Source organism: Callithrix jacchus, chromosome 18 (genome assembly GCF_049354715.1).
Source record: "Callithrix jacchus isolate 240 chromosome 18, calJac240_pri, whole genome shotgun sequence".
NCBI classification, from domain to species: Eukaryota; Metazoa; Chordata; class Mammalia; order Primates; family Cebidae; genus Callithrix; species Callithrix jacchus.
The window spans coordinates 39,032,229-39,048,394 of NC_133519.1; the positions used below are offsets into that span (position 1 = coordinate 39,032,229).

Below are 16,166 nucleotides of genomic sequence, written 5' to 3' on the forward strand. Positions count from 1 at the left end.
AACTATGTGCCACTAAATATTTGGGCAAAACAGAGTAAATAAAAAATTTGAAAACAAGATTTCTCGACCTTGACACCATTGACACTTTAGGCCAGATAATTATTTGTTGTAGGAGATTGTCCTGTGCACTGGAGGATGTTTAGTGACATCCCTAGTCCCTATTAGATGCCACTAGTACCATTTCACCTCCCCATTTGTCACAGCCAAAAATATCTCCAGCCATTGCAAATGCCCCTTTGGGAGCGGGACTCAAAGAAGTTCTATGACTCTGTAACCTCAGTGAAGCATCAATTTGCTTTTATGCATTACCTTAAAGTTTCTCCCAACTTTCATATTCTCTCAATAAAATAATTTCTTCAAGGTACAAATGACACTCCAGAGACAAGAAGATACATTTATTTCACTGTCCAATTATTTTCTTAAAAAAGCTTAATATTTGATAAAATAAAACAAACTTTCAGTACCATAGAAACCTTTCAGCGTGTACGATGACATATTATTACTATGCACAACTCCAAGAACAAATGCTGCCAGCCCCAAGGAAAGTGATGTTGAACATTCTGACTGTAGCTCAGCTGCAGGAACTTTCCTGGATGGCCAGCGGTTTCCTGGGCTTGGAAAAAGATGATATCAATAAGACCTTCAATGAGTTGAGAATCATCAAAATGCTATCTGAAGTTCAGACTTCTCGATCTTGGGAAGTGTGCAACAGCTGTAAGAGTTCAACAAGCAAAATAAAACCCTGTGGATATTTAAACTTGAGTCATCCAGGGGGTCTTGTAAGTTCACAGTTGGTCTATCAAAAATAAAAGCTATTCCTATTGCGGTAAAACTTGGTATCTTGTTCAAATACCATTTTTCACCAGCTCATGAACTCCATTCTCATCGATGATTAGAGGTGCATGGAATTCTTTATCTGCCACATAACTTTCTAATCCCTAAAAAGAGGATTGAAATGAAACACAATTAGAAAATTTGCACTTGTCATGCAATGCTGGACCTAGTGGCTATAATGATGATTTAAAGCACAAATTCCAACAAAGGTTGAGATGCGGAATTTAAAAGTCAAAAATCTATTTAATATACATTTTAGACTAGACTTAATGACGGATCTGTAAACGCACAAAAATATAAAAAGAAAATTATTCTAATTATCATTTCTACAGTTAATAAGATGATAATCATTTTTCCTATAATCATCTCTCAACAAGGTTAACTTTTTTTTTTTTTTGAGACGGAGGAGTCTCACCCCTCTGCTGACTGCAACCTCCACCTCCCAGGTTCAAGCATTTCTCGTGCCTCAGCCTCCTGAATAGGTGAGACTACAGGCACCTGCTGCCACACCTGGCTAATTTTTTGCATCTTATAATAAAGACAGGGTTTCCTTATATTGGCCAGGCTGATCTCAAAATCCTGACCTCAAATAATCCACCCGCCTTGGCCTCCCAAAGTGCTGTTACAGGCACACCTGTACCTGGCATACCTATACAGGCCACCGCAAGCAGCCAATAAATTTTCTAAGCAAAAAAGCTGCCTCTAGTGCTACAACTAAGCAATACAAAGATCTCCAGAAAAAATATTACATAATTAAAAGAGTAGGGACCTCTAAATCCCCAAATCTTAAAAGTGACAGTACTAAGTATATAAACAAAAAGTTACATTGCATTTTAAAAAGCCAGATGATTTATCTAAAAACAAGCCCGATTATATATTTTACAAAAGTCTATTGCATTTCAATGAGTAGGTAAAATGGACTCGATATTATAGATATCTGTTAATGGCAACTAACACTACGTGGGATAGATGCAAAGCCATAACAGGAATTCTCAAAGAGAAGAATTCAGAACAAATGCAGTTTCTCAATTTGTTACCAGCAAAGCTCCTCCGGGCAAGACCATCAGAAAACACTGCACCTTCTCTAAGGTCACCCCTACTTAATATAAAACAATGCCAGACTCCTGCTTTTTAAAAAAGTTTTATTTCAATTTTTTTTTCTGGTTTTTTTTTTTTTTTCTTTATAAAGACAAGGTCTCACTATGTTGCCTAGGCTGGTCTCGAACTGCTGAGCTCCAGCAATCCTCTTGCCTCGGCCTCCCCACTGTGCCCAGCCTTATTTCGTTTTTAACTAACAATAATTGTATATATTTTTGAGGTGCAATGTGATGATCTGATGCATGTATACACTGTGGAATAATCAAATGAGGCCAATTAACCTATCTATCACCTCAAATACTTACCCTTTCTGTAGTGAAAAGATTTAAAATCCACTTTGTTGTTATTTTGAAATATAGAAAGCTTTGTAAAAGAAGAGAGGAAAAAGTAAAGCAGACTTACTTCTCCAGCATAGGAGATAAGAGGAGAGATTTCACACTGGATTGGTACATCATTGGCATCCTTCAAGCTAAGAAAAAAAACACGTGTTAAAGATTTTGCTTCCCATGTTACTCGCCAGAGCGAAAGTACAAACCATAACTTTCCTCTGAGAAGCTTTCAGATAACAGAATTTTTCTAAAGAAATGGAATAGATACTACCCTGATGATCGTTAAATTCCCTGAGGATCAAGTTAATATGAAATTCTCATGGTCAGAAAGACACTATTTGCGGCAAGTGCCAATAATTACAGGTAGCTCTTTACAGCACTTTGCTAGTTTTTACACACTGTCCCCTTACATACATCTCATTTTTTACCATTTCCAAGTTTCAATTTGATAAAAAGGCGACTACCTACTAGGTATATAATACATGCCAATCCCACTGCAAGGTGCTCGGAAACCTTCATACTGCATTTTAACCCTCACCACTGCCCTGGTACTATGATGCTGACCAACATTCTAAAGCTGTACTATCCAATACAGAATTCAGCAGGCCACTTACACATAAATTAATTAAAAACTTTTAAATTAATTTAAAATTCAGTTTCACAGTCATAACAATCACATTTCAAGTGTTCAGAAGCCATGAATGGCCACTGACTACAAAACTGGACAACAAAGATACACAACATTTCCTTCACTGCAGAAAGTGCTATTAGACAGTTAAATTATTTCCCAGTACATGTTCTTCTGTACAACCCAAACATCCTAGATTAGCTGAGCTGATTTATTCAGTATGTTTCAAAGTACTTCTCTGTTACCAAAAGTCCCTTTTTAAAGAGCTAAGGCAGAATGCACTCAAGCAAAGAAAGCCAAGGCCAAAGTCACTATTTGCTTCATCTAGGTCACAACCTGACATTTATAGCAATTCTAATTTCTAAGTTATCTCAAGCAAAAGTCAATAGTCGATGCATTTGTAATCATTAGACCTCTGTGTTATTTGCCACTTCAAGAATCTTACCAGTTAGACACAGGACACAAAAAATATTAGTTTCTTGTCAAACCACAGCTCTTCTTTGCTTTCTCCAAGTACATAGTCTCAAACTTTGGTGGAGTCAAAATCAGAGGTACATGGGGCCACTTGAGTTTAGCTACAGTTCAACGGTTCTCTAGCATTCAAAGCACTCTCTATCCTACTTCAACTTACTTATCCTGAGACTCTTCACTCAAATGAGACCAGTCACACTCTTTGGATTATTCCAAGTCATTCTCAACTATGGTCCCTTTGACCGTAAAAACCATACTCATCCTCCAAGATTTAACTCAAGTCCCAATCTTCTCTTGGCCACTAGATTTCACAGTGATTGTCTCCATCCATTTATTCATATAGAAAATAAATGTGGCTGGGCACAGTGGCTCACACCTGTAATCCCAGCACTTTGGGAGGCTGACACAGGAGAATCCCTTAGAACCCAGGAGGCAGAGGTTGCAGTGAGCCAAGATCACACCATTGCACTCCAGCCTGGGCAACAGAGTGAGACTCTGTCTCAAAAATAAATAAATAAATAAAATAAAAATAAATGTGGCCAGGAGTGGTGGCTCATGCCTGTAATCTCAGCACTTTGGGAGGCCCAGGTAGGCAGATCACTTGAGATCAGGAGTTCAAGACCAGCCTGGCCAACATGGTGAAATCCCATCTCTACTAATAATACAAAAAATTAGCTGGGTGTGGAGGTGAGCACCTGTACTACCAGCTACTTGGGAGGCTGAGGCAGGAAAATCGCTTGAGCCTGGGATGTAGAGGTTGCAATAAGCTGAGATTACACCACTGCACTCCAGCCTGGGTGACAGAGCGAAACATCGTCTCAAAAATAATAAAAATAAATAAATAAATGTATTAGACATCCACTATGTCACTGCCTCCTAGAGTAGTTATTGCTATAGCACACATTTAGCACATAATCGCATACTGCCTGCAAATGTTACATTTCTTTTATGTACATGCATCTTGAATGTCCCAATAGGCTGTAAGAAGTGACTTATTTCTCTTGTATAAGATACTTCAGCACCTAGGATACTAACAGCACCTATAAACCTATGAGCAGGCCTACCAATGCTTGTTGTTTAAACAAGTAAAACTACGAAAATAGAAAGATGACAAACTAAGGAAGGAAAAAGAGGACGCACAGGCAGGGCACAGACCTCTCTACATACGTGCCAGATTCTACCACAAAAGCTCAAGAGGTCTAGTCCAGACCTTCTGGGGAAACTCAAAGTCATACAGAACCAAATGAATTTTGAGTAGGCACGCCAAGGAAAAAAAAAGAAAAAAGTGAGGACCCACCCCATTAATAAGAAGTATATAGCCCAGTCCCACCTAAACCCCTGAAGGATTCAGTGTAGCAGGAATGCAAGGTGGCTGTGAACCCAAGGAACACATATATATATAGCTGGCCTGAATATATAAGTTCCATTCTACTACCACAAAGATACCGCAAGAAACTAAGGAGTCAACTTTAGTAACAAAATTAGATGCCCTGAAGGAGGGAAAACAGAAGCTACCATCACCAAATGTAAAATCTCAGGATATAGGCAAATTAGCCCAATAAACCTACTGCCCCGCCAATTCTTTAGCCATGCATCCTTTTGGTAACTAACATTATTCAGTAAGCATTAAGGTGAGAAATAAAAGTAACATTGAGCCAAAATTCAGCATCATTGTTTCCATTCTTTCAGAGTATCTCCCAGCTGTGTCTTCCCTCTTTTACACAATATACTTCCTTTTCATCTCTCACTATTACATGATCTTCTTTAGCTGTCTGAGGTCATCCTTTGCTGCTAAGGATTATGCAGGAACTATTTTTCAGTGCACTGTATCATTGAAAGCCAAACTCTGATTCCACTTTAATTAGTCTATAAACGCCTAAAATGAAGTACCTTGGGGGGAAGAGTGTTAAATAAAAGAGTAAGAACTAAATAAGGTTTAAAATTTTCTGTATCTTAACTAAAATAGCTAGATGCTGTCTTCAGTTACATAATTAAGAAACTATTTCACTGTTAGGTTGAAAGCTATGGTTCAATGACAAAGAAATTTAGTCCAAGTTTCATTTCTTAAATTATAAAAGCAGCTTGCTTCCATATATTAAAAATGGTGGAAGAGACAGGAAGTGACAAAGGGCTCTGCATCCCAGTTCCCAAGGCATGAGGGACAATAGTCATCTATGGCAGCGGTCTCCAACTGCTGGGCCATGGACCAGTACTACTCTGTGACCTGTTAGGACCTGGGCCACACAGCAGGAGATGAACAGTGGGCAAGTGAGTAAAGCTTCATCTGTATTTACAGCCGCTCCCACCACTCACATTACCGTCTGAGCTTCACCTCCTGTCAGATAAGTGGCTGCATTAGATTCTCGTAAAAGTGTGAACGCTATTGTGAACTGCCCATGTAAGAGATCTAGGCTGCATGCTCCTTATGATAATCTAATGCCTGATGATCTGTCACTGTCTCCCATCACCCCCAAATGGTACCATCCAGTTGCAGAAAATCAAGCTCAGGGCTCTTACAGATTCTACATTATAGCGAGTTGTATAATTATTTCATTACAATGTAATAATAATGGAAATAAAGTATACTATAAATGTAATGAGCTTGAATCATCCTGAAACCTCCCCCAAGTCCATGGAAAAATTGTCTTCCACAAAACCAGTCCCTGGTGCCAAAATAGGTTGGGGACCACTGATCTCCAGCACCTATAAGAAACTGATCAGATCTTTGAGTCCATTTCCTTGTTTACAGAGTCACATCCCAGAAACACTGACACTCACAGGAATTTGTCTAGGCAGAGGAATGGCACAGACAGGTAAAAGCACATGGGTGACCTTGATATCAGTGCTACTCTATTTCTGAGATAACTTACATCTTTGACCTATATATATTTCCCAAATTATCTTTAAAATCTTTTTTTTTTTCTTTAGATGGAGTCTTGCTCTGTCACCCAGTTGAGGTGTTGCAATGGTGCAATCTCAGCTCACTGCAACCTTTGCCTCCCAGGTTCAAGTGATTCTCAGCCCCAGCCTCCTGAGTAGCTGGGATTATAGGCATACACCATCATACCGGCTAATTTTTGTATTTTTAGTAGAGATGAGGTTTCACCATGTTTGCCAGGCTGGTCTTGACCTCCTGACCTCAGGTAATCCGCCCGCCTTGGCCTCTCAAAGTGCTGGCATTACAGGCCACCGCACCCAACTTAAAAACTTTAACTTTCAAAATGTAACGGTAAGATCCAGCTGTCTCTTAAGCTATAAAGATAATGGCTTTTCCAAACTCTGTCAGTACCCCAATGGGAGAGGATATGTGTTACTTCTAACTAAAAATGATCTGCCATTAAAACAAAAAGATTCTTTAGAAGCAAGTGACTAAAATTAATGCAGTGACCAAAAAGGAGAGCTATTAGTATGAGAATAAATCAAGAGAACAGTTTTCTCCATATTAAGGGTCATCAAATCAGCCTTTATACTGAGAGCATATATGCAATTCCACAAGACACATCTTCAGAATGGTATTTTTAATCTGCCTAAGCTTATGCTAAAGGTGCAAAATGTGTTCTCCCTGGCCTGTAACCTGCTCTGGATCTTATCTATCACCTGTAAATTTGTCAGTTCCAGCTCTAACATCTGTGGTGAGATTCTTTAGTGAAGCATGCTCCCCGTTTCCAGCATGCAACAAGATTCTGAGTTAGTGTCATCTAGAGAGATACCTGCCACCAAGTAAGCAGTGCACCCACACCAAAGCTTCAACCATCCTCCCTGCAGACCCCCAAAAGGCAGAGCACTAAACTACGATGCCAGTTAGTATGGAGGGAAGCACAGCCCCACCACCATGCACTATAGGCAGGCTGGTATATTTACTTGTGATTGACATCAGCTGTGATGGTCTCTGACTTCCCAATTGTAGCACTGCTATGTGGGAATAAATAAGCATTAATGGGAATGGAAGCAAATCAAACAATAACAATGAAATGGAGTTGCAAAATATACTTGATTGAATGGCATGTATTTATGGTAAATCATAAATTTGTCCCAAGAAACAAAAGGGGGTAAAAAAATTAAAAAAAAAAAAAACTCAATGGCCAAAGATGAAACATGAGGACAATGTGGCATGCCAGAGCAAGCTTGTTGACAATACAGAGCCCAAAAGTGGCTTTGAACTGGGGGACGAAAGCTACCACTGCTGCTTCTTATAAAACCGCTTATGTACCAGTAACTTCCAATGTTCAGTATTCTAATATTTTATTATTTTTTCTTGAGACTGAGTCTCACTTGGTCACCCGGGCTGGAGTGAAGTGGTGCAATCTGGGCTCACTGCAATCCTGCCTCCCGGGTTCAAGCAATTCTCCTGCCTCAGCCTCCCAAGTAGCTGGAACTACAGGCGTGCATCACCAGGCCCGGCTAATTTTGTATATTTAGTCGCGATGGGGTTTCACCATGTTGGCCAGGCTGGTCAGGAGAATCGCTTGAACCCAGGAGGCAGAGGCTGCAGTGAGCAGAGATGGCACCACTGCACTCTAGCATGGTGACAGATCGAGACTCCATCTCAAAAAAAACAGTAGTGAGGACACAGATACATGGGCAACAAAAACCAATCCTCTGTGGCTGAGGGACTCGCCCTGTGGTATAGTGTGATGCTGATTGGCTTTAACTATATGATGGGGTGGCTCATGCCTGTAATCCCAACACTTCGGGAGGCAAAGGCAGGTAGATCACAAGACAGAAAGTTAGAAACCAGCCTGGCCAATATGGTGAAACTCTACTAAAAACACAAAAATTAGCTGGGTATGGTGATGCTTGCCTGTAATCCCAGCTATTCAGAAGGCTGAAGCAAGAGAATGTCTTGAACCCGGGAGGCGGAGGTTGCAATGAGTAGAGATCACACCATTGCACTCCAGTCAGGGCAACAAGAACAAAACTCTGTCTCGAAAAAAAAAAAAAAGATTCCTCCTTACAAGGAAGTAAAACTATCAGTTTTTATAATAGGCAAAGCTATTGTTATTTCCCATCAGGAACTGTTCGCACATCAACACTTTGCTTTTTAAAAAAGATCTAGGAATATGGAGAGACAGAGAAAGTCCAAGAAAGCATTTACACAAAAGAGAAAAGGTATTGACTTACCGGGGAATTGCTGGAAGGCGAGAGCCATTTTCATCTATGAAGTGGCCCCCTGCATTGAGGACCCAGCAATGATGAAGGGACATCAAAGCATGCCTTGCAGTAGTAGGATTGTCTTTTCCATTCTGACTGTCAGCATTCTTTAGTGGGGAAAACTCATCTTCCCGTAATACTTCATATACCACAAACTTCCTAGAGTCAAACCATACAAAGACTTCTTTATTATGAAACGGTATAAACAGCTTCTAAACCCCTGAACATAGCTAAGCCTTTGGTCTTCAATAATAGGCTTTCCTACTCCAATTTCAAATAAATGATGAATAAAATATTGCTCATTCTTGGACTAAAGAAAGTTGAAATTTTCTTTTTCAATGCAAAATCAGAAATCCTTGCCCCCCTCAACTATAGAACACTTCATCTTAAATCAGAAAGATTAGAAATCCTAATGTACAAAGATCACATTAGTATCTGTTCTGGAAGAAAAAAAATAGGCAAAAAAGATGATTTAGAAATGGAAAGATCAATTTCATTTTATTTATTTACTTATGATTTTTTTTTTTGAGATGAAGTCTCACTCTGTCACCCAGGCTGGAGTGCAGTGGCAGGATCTCCACTCACTCCAACCTCCGCCTCCTGGGTTCAAGTGATTCTCCCACCTCAGCCTCCTGAGTAGTTTGGTCTTCAGGCATGCACCACCATGCCTGGCTAATTTTGTATTGTTAGTAGAAATGAGATTTCACCATGTTGGCCAGGCTGATCTCAAAGTCCTTGGCCTCAAGTCAACCACCCGCCTCAGCCTCCCAAAGTGCTGGGATTACAGGCATGAGCCACTGCGCATTAATTTTATATAGCTAATTTGTCTTCCTCAATTTTGCACTGATCAAATTCTGAAACAAGCATCTCAATATCAAATGTGATCTTTATATAATCTGAAAATATGTTTACTGAAACACTTATGCACAGGGCAGAAAAAAGATATCCTAAATACAAAAACAGTCAATTCTTTATCTTAACCTTTTTAGTTTCTCATCCAAAATAAATGACTGTAACAACTTTACAGGAGAGGAAGGCTGGGCATGGTGGCTCATGCCTGTAATCCCAGCACTTTGGGAGGCTGAGATGGGAAGATCACTTGAGGAAGATCACAAGTGCCTGCTCAATATAGCAAGACCCCAACTCATTTAATAAATAAATATATATATATGTGTGTGGAAAAAAAATACTTCATAGGAGAGCTGGAAACTAGTTGAAACTAGCCAAAAAAAAGTTGTACTCATAGGCAACTCAGATCACACCCTGGTTTTATTCTAGAGAACCTTAATAAATCTAGACTACATCACAATCAAAATGCCATGTGAGGTATGTGCTATCAAATGTTTCCTGAAAACAGTTTCATGCCTAAGAGAGTGAAAAGCGACATTTTAAAACATTTATTTAACCTTACTGGTACTATTCAAAGCATACTTTGCAAACTGGAAGATGTCAAAGACAAACTTTTCCATCTTTATTCCATTGGGTTTGTCTGGCTTAATTAACTGTCCTCGGGTATCCACATAAGGGATCTTCTTTTGAGCCACATGGTGCTGCAACTGGGGTTCATAAACACTAGGAAGTCAAAGGAAAAAAGATATAATCACAGTCCAGATTTAAAATGCCAAAAAGTCTAACACTCAGGAGCAAATACATCAACAACCAATACTAAGATTTTCGTAGTGAAGAGCATTTAAGTTTCAGTTCATATTTAAATAGTAAATGAATGGCTTTCCCTCAATCATCTCTTTATATTTTTAAAAAATCAAATAATGATCTCCACTAAAACTGTCTATGTATGCATTACAAATGCCTTAAAACTGGTTATGTGTGCATTAAAAAATGTATTAAGTTACTATGGATGAATCAATAACAGCTACGAATGACATAGTAGAATGGGAAACATTTTGGAACTGGAGTTGATATTCTAAAGCAATGCTTATTAACTTTTTAAAAAGTAGACACTTGCTGAGCACGGTGGCTCACGCCTGTATTCCCAGCACTTTGGGAGGCCGAGGCAGCTGGATCATCTGAGGTCGGGAGTTCGAGACCAGCCTGGCCAAAATGGTGAAACCCTGTCTCTACTAAAAATACAAAAATATTAGCCAGGCAAGGTAATCCCAGCTACTCAGGAGGCTGAGACAGAAGAATTGCTTGAACTCGGGAGGTGGAGGTTTCAGTGAGCCAAAATCATACCATTGCACTTCAGCCTGGGCAACAAGAGGAAAACTCTGTCTCCAAAAAAAAAAAAAAGTAGACAGTCATCTTGAACGTCTAAAAGCTAAGTGAAACCGATAGTGAGAATGTCCTTCATTTAAAACTATAGTGGGATAAAACAGCTCTTACTTTAACCTTTGTAGCCCTACCCAGTGATTTTCATGCAGGTGTCAAGTTCTCTTTCTTTATTCTTTAGCACACTAGTTTCTAAATGCCAGCCTGGGAATCCGCTGAATTAGAACTGTGCAGGCAGCTTTTTAAAAATACAGACGTGCCAAACTCATCTTCTGAAATTCTAATTCAGTTGTTGTAGGGTGAACATCTGTATTTTTAAAAAGCTCACAGTTGTGGTAAGGAAAGTTTCATTTCTTACTCTTTGCTTCAACAGAATGTAGCACATAGTTAGGGGTGGGAGGGTGAGAAGGAAAGGGAGAAATGCTTTGGACTACTGTTAATGCACTAGGGAATGGGCTCTGATAATTCCCACTTTATGATACATCTTACTAAAAACAACACAACATGAGATAAATGTCCATTTGATAAGCGATCCTCAGGAAAGATGAATTCTGGGGGACACGGACTTGGGGTGTCTGCCTGCCACTCAAGTGTCTTAGTTTCTGATTAACAATAATTATAATTTTAAAAGACCCCCATCTTGCCCATACTTGACAACATCTCTCAGAAATGGTACAGTGAAGAAATGGTTGGCAATGTTCCCCGCATTAAACAGCAGTCGTCCATCTGAGCTTCGTTTTTGAGCTGTTGCCAGGGAAATCTCACTATATTCGACCACCTGGTAAACTCCATCCACTCGGCAAACCACTCCGACTGGTTCTGTAGGGTTCGTTTTCTCTACCACCTGCGCACCAAAGAAAGACAACAGTAGAGGAAGAAATTTAATTGTGTCTTCGGAGATCTGCCATTGTCAAAGGCCACATTTACAACTTTGCTTACGCTAAAAGGTATTAAGCCAAGAAGAATCTTTAACTTCAGACAATCAACTATCCATCTTTATATACCTTGATAGACACTTTCCAACTGGAAATGAGCTATATTTCCTTCTTATGTATTACCTAACTAAACCATGGGCTAGAAATTCCATCATATACATATATTTAGCACAGAATAAATCCCATTCAAGGAATAATTAAATCAGGAGTCTATAACCCCCATTTATCTTCTATTTTTTATTTAATTTATCCATAACCACATTCACTTTCTTTGAGAATAAATAAAATGAAATTTCTCTGGGATTCACAAGACAAAAGACCAACTAAGTTAAGCATTTTGTCTCTCATTTTCTACTGTCCAATATTTCATTTGAAAATAGCATTTCTTTACTTTTCATTGGTCAATATGGCACTTTCCTTGTTTTTCAGGGACCTGAGTAGAAGGTAAAGGGGTTTAGAGCAGGTAGGTCATTAGCCTCCCAATCCAACTTTAATCAGAAAACCCAACCATATTTATCTATTTTGCATACCAAATTTTATTTGAAATAAGTGATTCTATACTTTATAAAAATAATTTTGACGGTGGCTCACGCCTGTAATCCCAACACTTTGGGAGGCCGAGGCGAGTGGATTATGAGGTCAAAAGATCGAGACCATCCTGGTCAACATGGTGAAACCATGTCTCTACTAAAAATACAAAAAATTAGCTGGGCATGGTGGTGCGTGCCTGTAATCCCAGCTACTCAGGAGACTGAGGCAGGAGAACTGCCTGAACCCAGGAGGCGGAAGTTGCGGTGAGCTGAGATCGCACCATTGCACTCCAGCCTGGGTAACAAGAGCGAAACTCCGTCTCAAAAATAATAATAATAATAATTTTGAAAAACAGTGAGGTGATAATGTATCAATGGCTCTGGGCTGATAGGAGAGCTGAGAAAAAGAGTGTATACTAAAATCAGAGGGAAAATGTAAGAATATGCAATTTTTGAAAACCTCACAGATGATTTCAGTATGCCACCACCCTAATCCCATACATCACTGATTTAAGTGTTTAGAAGAAAATTATAGAAGAACTGTATGCAATGCACTAATATAAATATAAAATCAAAGTTCAGATGAGATAAACATCCAACTGAAGAATCAAACAACAAAAACTACTTGTCAACCTAGGAAAGAAGGTGAAATCCTGGTGTCTATTTAAAAAATATAAAAATTAGCCAGGCATGGTAGCACACTGGTGTCTCAGCTACTAGGGAGGCTGAGGCAAGAGGAGCACCTGAATTTGGGGAGGTTGAGGCTACAGTGAAATGTGATTGCACCACTACACTCCACTTGAGCCTGGGCAACAAAATAAGACTGTCTCAAAAATATATACCTATTTGAAGGTATTGTTTTGTTTGCCCTGTCCAATTATCAATTCAGCATGCTTCAAAAGATTTTTAAACTCTGCCCCAATTTGACAAGTCTATCCTAAGTAAACATGAAATTATATTAATAAAGTTAAAACTTTTCTTCAATAAATTTCTCAAAACAAATAGAGTCAGTAGCAGTCTCATCCGGAAAACTAAAGGCACTATTGAGAACTTCGTTTACACAGCAATTAGAGATATAGGCACTGAGTCTAACTCAGTGAGGCAGGACTGCTGGATAAGTAAGCCTGCTGTGTGGTTCACTGTTTGCCATCCTGAAAGGAACATAGTTCTTAATGAAAAGAAACTTTCTACCAAGGAATTAGATTAAACTGAAGGGGAACATTATGTAGTAAAATGATTTAAACCAATCATCGGCCTACTTACAATTCTTATATAACAACCCATCACCACCCACTGACTCTTACTTCATGTATTCTACCTACAGTGGGTATCTTACTAGGCAGGGAATTTGAGATAGATTCCCTGCCCCCCGCTTTTTTTTTTTGAGACAGAGTCTCACTCTGCCACCCAGGCTAGAGTGCAGTGGCACGATCTTGGTCCACTGCAACCTCCACCTCCCAGGTTCAAGTAAATCTCGTGCCTCAGCCTCCTGAGTAGCTGGGACTACAGGCACCTGCCACCATGCCTGGCTAATTTTTTGCATTTTTAGTAGAGACGGGATTTCACCATGTTAACCAGGATGGTCTTGATATCCTGACCTTGTGATGTGCTTGCCTTGGCCTCCCAAAATGCTGAGATTACAGGCATGAGCCACCTCGCCCAGCTTCTCGTTTTTTTTTTTTAATGCACACAGGTTTATTTTCCAATCACTGCTATATACTCCTACTCCCAACCGGCCATAAAAAAAAAATACATGCATGGCTGGATGTGGTGGCTCACACCTGTAATCCCAGCACTTTGGGAGGCCAACGCAGGTGGATCACAAGGTCAGAAGATCAAGACCATCCTGGCTAACGGTGAAATCCCATCTCTACTAAAAATACAAAAAATTAGCCAGGTGTGGTGGCATGCACCTGTAGTCTCAGGGAGGCTGAGGCAGAAGAATCGTTTGAACCCAGAAGGCAGAGGTTGCAGTTAGCTGAGATTGCACCACTGTACTCCAGCCTGGGCAAAAGAGCAAGACTCTGTCTCAAAATAAATACCTACATACACACATACATAAAAATATGCATATTCACATTTAACATTTTCCAAAGCTTTACTTCTATGGCAACTATTAACCTCCAAATATTATAAAAGCCTACATTACAGAAGAAAGCATTTGTAAACTGCGTGAAGTAGGGAATCCATTTATATGGCACAGAAAAGATATACAGTATAGGCTGGGTGCGGTGGCTCACACCTGTACTCTCAGCACTTTGGGAAGCTAAGGCACCCGGGTGGATCACCTGAGGTCAGCCTGACCAACATGCTGAAACCCCATCTCTAATCAAAATACAAAACATTAGCTGGGAGTGGTGGTAGGTGCCTGTAATCCCAGCTATTCAGGAGGCTGAGGCAGAAGAATCACTTGAACCTGGGAGGCAGAGGTTGCAGTGAGCAATAATCGCACAATTGCACTCCAGCCTGGGCAACAAGAGCAAGACTCCATCTAAAATGTGTGTATATATATATATATATTATAAACTTAAAAGCTTTATTCAATGTTTCATAAATTTAATCCAGAAAAGCTGAGTCCAGGGCTGGGTGCAGTGGCTCATGCCTGTCATCCCTGCACTCTGGGAGGCCAAAGCAGGCAGATTATTTGAGGTCAGGAGTTCGAGACCAGCCTGGACAAATGGTGAAACTCTGTCTCTACTAAAAATAGAAAAAATTAGCTGAGTGTAGTGGTGGGCACCTGTAATCCCAGCTACTCATGAGGCTGATGCAGGGGAATTGCTTGAACCCAGGAGGCAGAGGTTGCAGTGAGCTGAGATCACGCCACTGCACTCCAGCCCAGGTAATAAGAGTCTGTCTCAAAAAAAAAAAAAAAAAAAAAGATTTTTGAGCTATCAGCAAAAAACTAACCTAAAGAGTATGGTTATATAATGTAATATAATAAATGACTTGGAAGTTGGGAAACATGAATTCTAATCCTCGTTCTGCTAATGTGACGAAGAACCTTAAGCCTGGCTCTTAAAAAGTACTAGAACTCTGGCCAAGTGCAGTGGCTCAAGCCTGTAATCCCAGCACTTCGGGAGGCTGAAGCAGGCAGATCACTTGAGGTCAGAAGTTCAAGGCCAGCCTGGGCAACATAGTGATAATACTGAAAATAGAAAAAGACCCGAAAAAACAGCTAGGTGTGGTGGCGCATCCCTGTGGTACCAGCTACTTGGGAGGCTGAGACAGGAGAAGTGCTTGAGCCTGGAGGCAGAAGTTGCAGTGAGCCAAGATCATATCACTGCACTCCAGCCTGGGCAACAGAGCTAGACCCTGTCTCATAAATTAATTAAGTAAGTAAGTAAGTACTAGAAGTCAGAGTTCTCATTTCTGAGATTGAAGGGGTTGACAAGATGATCTCTGAAGTCCCTTCCAGGTTGAACATTCTCTGATTGCATAAAGTTAAAATTGGTGCTGAAACTCATAGCAGAAAAATTTAAGTTTCTATTTCAGAAAAAAAGAGTGACACTAAGTGGAACAAATAAGAAATATACTGTTTTGTTTTGTTTTATTAAAGCTTAGTATGCTTCTTGTGATCCAATACACTATGCTTCTATCATAGTTTAGTAGCTATTAAAAACATAGTTCAGGGCCAGGCACATGGCTCACGTCTGTAATCCCAGAACTTTGGAAGGTCATGAGGTCAGGAGTTCGACATCAGCCTGGCCAACATGGTGAAACCCCATCTCTATTAAACATACAAAAATTAGCTAGTGTGGTAGCATGTGCCTATAATCCCAGCTGAGGAGGTGAGGCAGGAGAATCCCTTGAACCCAAGAGGCAGAGGTTGCCTGAGTGCAGGTACTGCCACTGCACCCCAGCCTAGATGACAGGGTGAGACATTGGCTCAAAAAAAAAAAAATGCAGTTCAGATACTCGCAGAGTATTGGAACAGATAGAAGTCTTAAATAAATGAACCAAC

General features: G+C 40.0%; 1 protein-coding gene across 8 annotated transcripts in view; it reads right to left on the bottom strand.

Moving 5' to 3' along the window:
* Positions 1-380: 380 nt before the first annotated feature.
* Positions 381-16,166, bottom strand: part of UAP1 (UDP-N-acetylglucosamine pyrophosphorylase 1) — a 37,169-nt gene continuing 21,383 nt past the window's right edge. For 3 of the 8 annotated variants that reach the window (XM_054247975.2, XM_002760302.5, XM_035278956.3), the window contains 5 exons: positions 11,391-11,584; positions 9,943-10,083; positions 8,482-8,670; positions 2,335-2,401; positions 381-938 (listed from right to left, as the gene is read on the bottom strand). In XM_054247975.2, the coding sequence (XP_054103950.1) occupies positions 846-938; positions 2,335-2,401; positions 8,482-8,670; positions 9,943-10,083; positions 11,391-11,584 (684 nt within the window). In that variant the 3' untranslated portion in view covers positions 381-845. Of the gene's footprint in view, positions 939-2,334; positions 2,402-7,221; positions 7,273-8,481; positions 8,671-9,942; positions 10,084-11,390; positions 11,585-16,166 lie in introns of all 8 variants that reach the window. The other 5 variants (XM_008984906.5, XM_008984902.5, XM_078355048.1 and 2 more) reach the window with 5 other exon arrangements.